Raw genomic sequence first — 11,119 nt, 5'->3', positions numbered from 1 at the left:
GGATGGCGGTTTGTAACAGTCTATAACATTTTATTCCCCTTGCGTTTTTCCCCCTCTGAAACGAAAGTGTGTCAGATTGAACGGTTATTTAATGTATTGCCATTGCAAGACATCTGGATGCGTTCATGGCCCAGGAGCAGGCAGGAGGCAGTTTATAGGGCTGCGGTAGGGGATGAGCTGTCTGAAATGGCACTTTGGCTCTGTATCATTTACGCTTACACACACACACACACACACACACACACAAGTCTGAAAGACAAGATATGTAGTAGTTCTGCGGCTAATTAATATTCTTATTATCTATTGATTATTTATTTGAATATTTGATTAATCATGTAGCGCCTAAAATGTCACAACAAATGCTTATTGCAAGTTCACAGAGACCAAAGTGATGTATTAAACCAACCTTTTACCCTTATTTGATTATCATCTTTTCTTAATTGATTTTTGTTGATCAACCAATCGATTGTGCGGTTAATCATTTCATCCCTACGTCTACTGTATGCACACACACACACACAGATGCAGGCAAACAAACACACAGTCACACAGCATTCACAACAACATAACATGTTTAATTATGCAGGTATGTATGGCCTACGCACGCGTGCGCGCACACACACACACACACACACACACACACACACACACACACACACTCACACTCTGTCTTACATGGCCAAATATATATGCATTGATTTGCATGGAAATGACTAAACATGTTGAGCCCAAAGATGTCATTTCTAATCTGTCATATTAAAGGGGGAACGAAATAGCTGATGCAGTCTGTTAAAATCAAAAGAGCTGTGTGTGTGTGTGTGTGTGTGTGTGTGTGTGTGTGTGTGTGTGTGTGTGTGTGTGTGTGTGTGTGTGTGTGTGTGCGTGCGTGCGTGCGTGCGTGCGTGCGTGCGTGCGTGCGTGCGTGCGTGCGTGCGTGCGTGCGTGTGTGTGTGCGTGTGTTTGTGTGTGTGTGCGTGCATCAAGGGGAGGAGTAAGTCGTGAGACGCCAAGAAGCGAGTGTCTCAGATGCCTGCCGATGCCGCTTCACAACCAGATGCTTAGCACACACTCACAGGCTGATATATATCGATGTCTGTGTTCATTACTGTTGATGCATCTGTATCTGTCTTCTCACGGACACTGAATGAGAGTGAGGGAGAGCCAAACATGATGATATGGTGTTTGTATGACTGTGATGTGACTGGTTGTGTGTATTATTCCTGTGTGTTTGTGGAATGACTGGGGTGTACTTAATTTCTTGAGTCTCCTTTCAAAATAAAGACACTCTCCCAGCAGATCTTGACAGTCAAACACTTTGTCCAATCAGGACTATATAAGGGAAGAGTTTAGATTAACAGAAACACATTGGTTGTGTGCTGGTAAACATGTAGGAGAATATCAGATCAGCTGTAATCCAAAGCAGTAAAAGTGGTCAATTTTTAACAAGACATATTGTAAAATTGAGACCATATTTGGTTTAAAGTGTAATCTTTCTGCATATTGTACTCCTTTCTTTTGTTAGAAATAAACATAAGCGGCCAAATTTGGGGGGTATTTCCCATTTCCTAAGTTAACATTTATTTTGCTGAATGCTTTACTCTTCTACTCTGAGCTTGGTAATGTATATTGTTTCATAGTCTTTAGCTTACACTGTGTTTCTTTAATAATTCTTTAATCTTTCCCTCAGCATTGAACAGCAGCTAAAGGAGCTCCAGGCCAAAATGGGTGACTCCCGGGAGCGTCCGCCGAGCCCCTCAGAGTGTCTGCAGTGGTTCAACCTCAGAGCGCACAACAGTTTCCGACCTGTCGCCACAGGACATCAAGAGCTTATGGACTTCTTCAGAGCTTTGGTAATACGTCAGAGTGATGATATTTCACAAATAATAAAACTGTAGAAATGTTCTAAAATGAGAAATCTAGAAGACCGATAACTTACGGTGGTTATGTTGATCATACTGATTTCATCAATCTGCACTGATATTGCTGAGTATCCTCAGTTTCCCATTTAATTATTAACATTTAGTTATCCGACAATCTGCAGCCCTGTTATTAACAACACCTTCAGATGTAAGATGACCTGGATTTGGCTGAAATATATTTTCATAACTTTATATATTTATGCTATTAACACCTCTATTGTTCCACTCAGAAACAGTACCTGAGGTCTGAAGAGGAGGGGAAAGAGGAGGTGACACTACAACTACTGCTGAATGTGTCTGCTCAGTGCGGTGTCTGCTTTCCCTGCACCCCTTCTTCTTCTTCGTCCTCCTCCTCCTCACTGATTGCCTCCTCCATCCTCTTGGTTCACACAGTCAGAGATGACGCTTCATTAGAGGTAATATACCGTACCATTTTCAGTTCAGTTGAATGATATCTTACAATATTTAATTAGTGCTTACTTAAAGGATAGGTTCACACTTTTTTATGCCTGTATTAAAACAGTACTCACATGTCCATATATACATTGAAAGCATTATTGGTCATTGTAACTGTTTCTGCTCTTCATACTGGCCACAGAGAGATCCCCTTTTTAAAGTGATTTCAATGTAAGTAATGGGGGTCAAAATACAAAATATGCTTTGTTCTGTGTATAAATTCACTCAAAAGTTCAGCTGAAGCTATTTTGAGTCTTCAACAGTCTGAGTTAGTCAAATCAAGTTGATATCTTTCAAAGTTAGACTTTTTAGTACCACAGAAAGTGTTTCCTTGAAATGTAGTGGTGGGAAAGTAACCCAAAAAAAATGGAAATGAATGATTAATGAATGGTTATAGCACATATACATAGGGGCATGTAAGTATTGTTTTAAGACAGTTTTTAAAAAAAGTGAATCTACCCTTTAATGTGAAATTCAGCATTTCTTATATGCTAAAATAATGACATACACACCTGCATAGGCTAAACTTGTATACCTGAGTAGAGGTTCTGTTCACTGCAAAAGATTATTATTCAGATACCCTCTCAATGTGTTGCTGTTGATTATCAATGTGTTTTTTGCACTTTCATTATTTCTTTTAATAGATCCAGGAGGCCTGGGATGATGTGCGTCTCCAGCTGCGTCGCCACCTGCTGGACCGGCTGTCCTCCCACAGCCCAGATCATTCTGGACCCAGACACATTTCCGTCCCTGAACGGGTCTACTGTCTACAGCAGCTGTTCTTTCTTTACCCCGAGTCTGAGGCCCTCACACATTACCAGGTAAAATAGTGAAAATACAATGATGAAGAATTAAAACATCTAGTGAAATATTCCATTTCTATTTACGTTTCCTACAGTATATGTTAGCGAGTGTTTTTCCACCATAATTTAATCATGAACTATGTTGTTGTTCTTTTAAATTCCAGATCCACATTGTGAACTTGCTGTACCATTATGATACAGAGAAGTACACCAATGATTTTACAGTGATTTATTACTTTGATTTTACTGATCCAGGGTCTGAGAAGCCAATCCGTGCTGGCTCCTCTGCTCTCTGCCCTGAGCTCAAGCCCCAGCGGTGAGACCAGCTTTGACAGACTGGCTATAGGCTTCCGCTCTGCGGTCCCGGCTCTGACCAGAGCCCTCACAGAGGAGCTCCATGTCCTCTCAAGACTAGCAGAACCGCACACCATCCTGGGTTTCCTTAATGCAGCCTACCTCAGCACTGTGGCCCGAGAGCTGGCCTCCCTGATGGAGAGAGAATGTGAGACGGCACTGAGGGACAACACCACGCTCAGCAGCAAGATTAAGAAATATTCAGCCAGGTCACGGGCAACCGTAGGTAAGAGGCTCTTTGTGAATATTTTTTTAATCTGATAGCTCTTTCGGCTCAATCTTTCCTCACTCTCCTAGTCCTTGGTTAGTGATGTACCTCACAGCAGTTTTTTCCCCTCCTTTCGCTTCTTATTGTTACCCAATAAAGGCTAACGATTTTCTCTCTCCCTCCTCTCCATTTTTACTTTTCTGTTACTTTCCAACTGTATTGTGTAGTGATCTGAGCCAGAGCCAAGGCCTCTGTAAGTGATTGTCAGTAACTGCTGTTCCCATTGTAATTGCTTTCTTTTTACTGCCCTCTCTCCCCGTCTGCCTCACTTTCCTCCTCACCAACAAAAAGAGAAGAGCAGCATTTTCCAGGGCCACAGCTTTATTTGAAACTACTTTTAAACACTGTTTACCACATAGTTTATCTATGACTGTGATGAGCCCTGATCCCAAGAGAGGTCCGAGCCGTATCCAAGGTCTGTCGGCGGCGTGTTTAAGCCACAGTTAATTCACTCCTTCACCTTGAGCCTGAGGCAATTATGCACTGTGCCATCTTGGAGGATGGTTTGAATAGCGTGGATAAACATAGCTATGCTAACCTCTTTACAGGAATCTGTAAAAAAAAAAAAAAAAAAAATCTAAATCAAGTTTATTGAAACATAACAAGGGCAGAGCAGCAGCAGCAGCACCTTCATACAATCTCATGACCTTTACAGTGGAGAAGGGAAATTGATTCATCTTAACCTTTGTCTTGCTTTTGATACAGCCAAGAAAGAGTTGGTGCAGGAGTAAGAGCAAGGATGTCACACAAGGGGGGGTGGATATTTGAGAGAAAAAAAAACTATGGTGAAGTACTTTTAATATTTGACACTAATACAGAATGTGTCACCGTCATGGAACATGTTATACAGTGAGACAAGAGAAGAGTAGAGACCTTCACACGCCGTGTCACTTTTGATACTTAATTCCCCCCCATATTCTCTTTGTTTGTTTCATTCTGGCCTATTTACGGCTTGCTGAGGGTAAAGATTCACAATAAAAAAAAAAGTAAAGTGTGTGAGCCATTGTTTACTTTTTCAAAAATGGTGCACATGTCAGCTTCCCTGCGGAACGAGGAGAAAAGTGCTTTTACATCTGCCATTCTTCGATAAACACACCACCAGCCCTGCGTCTTTTTCTCCCTCCCTCCCTCCATCTCTTTCCATCTCCCTCTCTGGTTTTTACTTTCCCTCTCCTTAAATGTGAGATGAGAGGAGGCAGCCAGGATAATTGGCCATGCGTCAGTTGGGCTGTTTGATCACGTAACGCGGTGGAGGCTACACACCTACGTGCCGCTCAACAAACCGTCAAATGTAGCACCGGAGGCAGAACACGGCTCCAAAGGGAGCGGGGGACCCGTGCTGTGTAATGATGGTAAAATGGAGCAGTTTTGCCTGTGCTGGTTTTACGTGTGTGTGTGTTTGTGTGTGTGTGTGTGTGTGTGTTTGACTATCAGCTGCAACACCGCTTTGAGGGCTACAACTGGGATTACATTTTTGTGTTGTTCATGTTTTAAGTCCCCTCCCCCAAAAAAAAGCTCAAGAACCCACATACCCACCACCCTAACGCCCGTGGCTCCTTAAGAGCCAAAGCTTGAACATTAATGCATAATCTGCTTTCACACTTTACTGTCTATACTGTATGCTACGCCCATAATTGTCAAGACAATTATGACAGTGGCGAAGGAAAAAAAAAAGTGATTCTATTTTCATAAGCATCCTGTGAGTCCTTAGATCTCCCCCTTCTTCCCCGCTGTGTTATTGTTTATTTCTGCAGTGGAGGCAGGCGGTAGGTATATTTTGATAAGAGCCATGCCTGGGAGACTGTGCAGGCTTCCCAGGGGAGCAGCGCTGTCTGTAGCATCAGCCACTGTCAAACCACTGAACCATTTAACAGCGTTCACGGCGAGATCTGCCTCCTCTTTTAACCCCACCGACTCAAAGGCAGGCTCTGACATTGTACCCAGACAGATGTGAAGGGTCTCAGCCCCCTCTTTTTCTTCGCTTTTCTTCTTTTCTCCCCTTTACTCTATCTCTTCAGCATCCACTTCCCTTCCTTTTTTTTCCCCCTTTTCTTGTCTTTTCCCATTTTCCTGTAGTTTTCCGAGTGTAATGGGGTGAGCAGCGAGACTGGGGAGTGTGCTAGACAGGTTGGCTGGTCAGGAACAATACAAGGCTTTAAACCTGACTAACACACCTCACTGAGTCTGCAGGGGAGTGGGTGGGCCAAGTCCGCATCTGCGTGTCACTGTATGTGTGTGTGCTGGATTTAGCCAAAATAAAGCGAATACTCTAATGTCATTTTTTTTTCAGAGGTCAGTGGCCATAAGTTATAGTTTTTATACTTTTAAGCAATCATCCAAATTTTCTAATGTTTTTCAAATTTAGATAATTATATACTATTTGTCCATTGAGACACTTTTTTCCTGTTAATACAAATATTAGTGACCACAATTTGCATAGCCTTTAGATAAAGTTGGAATGAGTCCATTAGTGCTGGCCTAAATACCTTTTTTTGGGCTTCGAAGCTTCGGTAAGAAATTTTCGAAGGTTTCGCTTTGCGGCGAGGCATGGTGCAGCAGGCTGACATGTTCTTCTTTCTGTCTGTCTTCATCTTCCACATTTCAGTGCCAGGGACAGCGCCGCTGCCACACTACTGTACACACATGTACCTCGACATACAACAAACAGCGATATCCATCTGAGAATAACTAATAATAATTAATGATGAATAGGAAGGATGTTGTGGGATTAATCCTCATTTCATGGGCTATTTTGGGATTTATACATTATTATAACATACATACATAAAACAACCATTTGGTGCAGTTTTACTGTGTTTTTACCTTTTTACTTTTCACCCTAATGTGTGCACATGTGTGTGGGTGGCTATGTAGGTGGATATGCATGCGTGCATGTGTGTTTTCAATCACCTTTGAGCATATGTCATGTGAACATGTCTGCCCATCTGCTTTTGAGTCGATGCCAGTGTGTGTGTGCGTGTGCACTAATTGCAGGCTTACTTAGAAAATTGTGTGATCAAGAGTCATTTAATACCTCCCTTTTAAAAATGCATCATTAAATTACCATATGGCATCAGTAATTTCCATACATATGAATAGAATGACATCCGTATTTTTGTAGGACATCAAAAGCTTCCATTCCAACTTCCCTGTGTACACACACATGCAATTTATTCCCCAACAGTCGACCAACGGGGTGAAGCGGAGGTTGTGAAACGTTTTTCAAACACTGTGCAACCCATTTCTGATGGGGCTGATTTGAATTCCACTTTCACTAATTTCCCCATATGACGACGTCGGCAGCTCCCTATAGATAAAAAAGGATTGAGTTAGAACATGTATAGCGAGCACATTCATCCCCACCGTGCACCCCCCCTCCGCGCCCTTTCTGCCTCTTTGAACTCTTTCTTCGAGGAAGCACAGCAGCCTATTCAGCGGGGAGAGAGGTTCTGTAGTGACGCGAGATAGCTCGGCTGAGGCTCCGACTGGCGTTGGAGGTGCTTGTGGGGATTGCGGCTGCTTGGGAATGGCGTTTGTTAATATTTATTAAGAGCAGCCTCCTCACTAGATCATATCTCTGCCTGGGTTTATACACACTGTCAGCCAGGGACGTGCACCCGCATGCTGCCATGTAATTACGGGCTAGGTAGGTGGGTTTGTGTGTGCGTCTGTGTACACGTGGGCTTCCGGTTGATGGATGATTCATTTTTTTGTACTGCTCTCTTCCTGTCCTTGCAGACGATGAGAAGGCCTTGTTTAAGAAAGTTACCACACAGAGGAAAGTGGTTGTTTACTAATCTGAATGAGAAGGGTCTTTACTCTGGCTGTGTTAATGTGTGAGTGTATGCCAGTGTTCATTTTCTCTAAATCATAGCTCCAATGAAATCACACAGAAAAATATGTTTCATGGGCCCTCGAGAACGTGTATTATGCATGCCATTTATTTTTTTCCCCCATTTCCTCCGAGTGGTCACAATGGCTTTTGTGTATCACTCTTGAAAAGCTCAAGGATATGAACATTTTCCTGGCACCTTCTATTGAGAAAGGACAGACAAAAATGGCTGGCTTATTGAGAGCTGCGAAGCACTTCGTGATGAAGAGTCAGTGTGATTCGCCGAGGGCTTGAAAACAATAATGCAAACAAGGGCACTAAACAAGTGGGTTTTAATGAAATGCTCCCATCAAGACAATACATTCCTCTGTGTTCCTCATCCAGGCAGCCCGGTTCAAGTACGTGGAGGAAGAGCCACAGAAATATTAACCCCTATCTCGCTGTTGCTGCAATATTCACCACAAAGAGAGCCAGAAACAAAGACAGACAAACAAACAGAGGAAAGTTAGCCCATGCTTCTTTGTCACCACCAAAACCACCACTACACCTCCTTCTTTCTAAGGCAACTTAATTGAGATATCAAATATTGCTACTTTCCCCTTCTGTGAAGGGCAGGTGGCCCCTGCTGTGGCCTGGTTGGACAGCACCCAGGGAAAGGGCCACGAGAGACCAGGGCGTGTGTGGTTTGTGTGTGCGTGCATGTGTCAGAGTGTGTATTGGGGAGTCGCAGCAGGAGGTTTCCCATAATAACGCTGTCTGAGTGAGCAGTGGGCCGCAACTGACGAAGAGGACCCCAGCTGTCACAGGGCCTAGCGGGCGGTCCACAGTGGCTCGTAGCCTCCCCACATACACACACATGCATACACAGATGTACCCCAAAGGCACCCACACGACCCTGCTTGACACCCAATGAACACACAAGGAGGCATGGGTACACAGAGAACACATGCACCAAAAAGAAGTGCTCAACAGCCATATAGCAGTACACCCCAAGAGCGAAGCCCCATGATAAAAATGAAGTGGTGCACAAATATACACACAGATTGGGGATAGACCAGACCATTTTGATGTATATAAGTCCCTAGTTGGTTAACATCCAACATCGTTGAGTCATGTCAGGTTGTCAGTTGTTGCTTTGTTTTCGCTGCTGCTGCTGCTCTGCCCGTAGCACTACTTCTTTCACAGTTTTACTTTTGATTGTTTTAAAGGACGTTGTTCAACAGACTGTTAAATTCGGGAACTGTTTTAAATTGGTTCCTATTCATTAGATCTGTGTATTGGCAAGAATCTGACAATATGATATGTATCATGATACAGGGGTTATGAATCAATATTTACTGTAAGCAAGGCGATATATTGCGATTTTTTTAAAATCTCATTTTCGGAAAAATTGTCATAGTATTAAGAACTCACCGCCATATGCATAAAATCTCAGTAAGAAAAGTTTACTTTTTATATGCAGTTAGAAAACTGGGATCTGCATTTATCACAGTCCCTGTAACATCCAACATCATAGCACTGCGTTTTGTGCAATCTGAGCCACTTTCTGCTACAAATCGTTGCATGTAAACTATTAATTAAAATCGATACTGTTTTTGAGAATCACTACAGTATCACAAAACATAATATCACGATACTCAAGTGCATCGATATTTTTTTTACACCCCTACTATTCATAAGAAACATTTTGTTTACATTTTTGTTTCCATTGTAGGCCACTGTGCTCTGTGGAGTTCCACATGGTCCAAACATGGTCCCCTTCAATTCAGTATCTATATGCTTCTGTTTAAAGGAGAAGTGCGGCAATATTACACATCAAAGTCTGTTTACAGGTCTTGAGTACTACTGCATATGTGGAAAAAAGTTGTATAAAGCCTTTTTGTGGCTCCAGAGGGAGTTGTGCTGAGTCTGATAAATTGCCTCAAGTGACTTAGCTTGAGGCAGTGTCGGTCGGGGCTGAAAACTACAAGTTTGAAAATCTGGGTGTGTGGAATTAGAAAGAAATGGGCTCACCAGACTGCCGTAGTCTGCTCCTCATCTCTGCTTGAGGCTATAGCGGCTCAAGGCTACATTAGCCGATATTAGCACATACCCAGATCTCTGACAGAACTGCCCATGGCCTCGTTGCATTATGGACAATGTAGGCACTAAGATGTTAACAAAGAAAAAGAGATACAAACAATTTATTTTGCACTTTTTAAACTTTTTATCTGTATAATTCTGTTTTATGATTTGTATGCAATATGTAAAGCAGGTTGAATTTCCATTATTTAAGATGTGTACTAAAATTGCCTTGCCTTGTGAAATCCCCCCCCCCCCCTTCTTTATCTCTCTAGATCTAATGAAACCAAATGCTTACATCACCTGTAGAGGGTGTTGTACAACACACACACATCAGCCCAAACACAGAAAGCTCGTCTGTTGTGATCACATGATAAGAGACTAGAGGAAGCCAGTTGGGTAGTGTGGTAAGAGAGAGGCAGACCACCCCTCTGATGGTCTGATTTACACTACAGAGAGACAGAAAGAGCGAAAGAGAGGAAAACGAGGGACAGAGGATGAGAGAGGGAGAGATGCTGTGCTGGAGAGAAATTAAATCAGTGGCTAAATTATTGCATGATTGCCCATTCCCCAAAGACTTGGGCATCATTTGGTAGAAAGTGTCTAATAATTGGTTTTCGGCCATGTCAGACACATGCAATTCCCCCTACTAATGGCTCTGTTTGGAAAAACTGGGCCTCCTGGGTCAGAGAAGGACAGAAAATAGCCAGACGGCAAAAAGCGCCCTACGCCCTTCTCCTTTTTTTCCCTCTCTCAGATAAACGAGGGAACAAGAGAGAGACACAGAGACGGAGAGAGATGGCGAGGAAGGAGCGAGTGTGTGTGTGAGCGAAGAGGAAATGAAGTGGCAATAAGTGCAGCCAAAGGGGAAATGCTCTTCACCGCGAGTTTAATACATCAGACTGGGGATTTGGCAGCCCGCCACACAGCAATTGTTTACCTTTTTGCTCACTGGCTGCATCTGTTCTGTTTTGTAAACGGCACTAAACTATTCGCCCGTAAACACCGGAATCAATAACAACTGCTAAGGGAATTCCCTTATCCCGCCCCTCCCTCTCTTTCCCTCCCTCTCTTCCCCATGTTTTCATCCCTAACCACCACCCCTTTCCCTTCCCCTAGATCTCCTCCTCTCTCCCCTCTCTCTCTCTCTCTGTTCGCTGCCAGTCAAGAGCAGTGTGTGTGTGTGTGTGTGTGTGTGTGTGTGTGTGTGTGTGTGTGTGTGAGACAGAGAGAGCGAGCCGTGGAGCTGATGGTGGAACCCACAGGAGAGACAGACGAGGAGAAGACTGATGGCTCGCCAAAAATACCTGCTCTGTTTGTTTTTTTCCTTTTGTGTTACATTGTTGTCATTGTTAAAAGCTACAAACTGAGACTGGCCACTGTAGACTTGCAGAGTTGGGTATTTTCAGACATTGTTTTTTTTTAC

General features: G+C 43.1%; 1 protein-coding gene across 9 annotated transcripts in view; it reads left to right on the top strand.

Moving 5' to 3' along the window:
• kiaa0825 (KIAA0825 ortholog) overlaps nucleotides 1-11,119 on the top strand; it is a 127,969-nt gene that overhangs the window by 13,453 nt on the left and 103,397 nt on the right. For all 9 annotated transcript variants that reach the window (XR_005207863.1, XM_037777645.1, XM_037777643.1 and 6 more), the window contains 4 exons: nucleotides 1,688-1,850; nucleotides 2,150-2,335; nucleotides 3,020-3,196; nucleotides 3,434-3,758. Coding sequence is in view for 8 of the 9 variants with exons in the window: in XM_037777645.1 (XP_037633573.1) it covers nucleotides 1,688-1,850; nucleotides 2,150-2,335; nucleotides 3,020-3,196; nucleotides 3,434-3,758 (851 nt within the window). In the remaining variant the exon portion in view is untranslated. The remainder of the gene's footprint in view (nucleotides 1-1,687; nucleotides 1,851-2,149; nucleotides 2,336-3,019; nucleotides 3,197-3,433; nucleotides 3,759-11,119) is intronic.

Source organism: Sebastes umbrosus, chromosome 8 (genome assembly GCF_015220745.1).
Source record: "Sebastes umbrosus isolate fSebUmb1 chromosome 8, fSebUmb1.pri, whole genome shotgun sequence".
NCBI lineage: Eukaryota > Metazoa > Chordata > Actinopteri > Perciformes > Sebastidae > Sebastes > Sebastes umbrosus.
The sequence above is the reverse complement of the archived record's forward strand: the minus strand, read 5'-3'. Positions and strand labels throughout refer to the sequence as shown.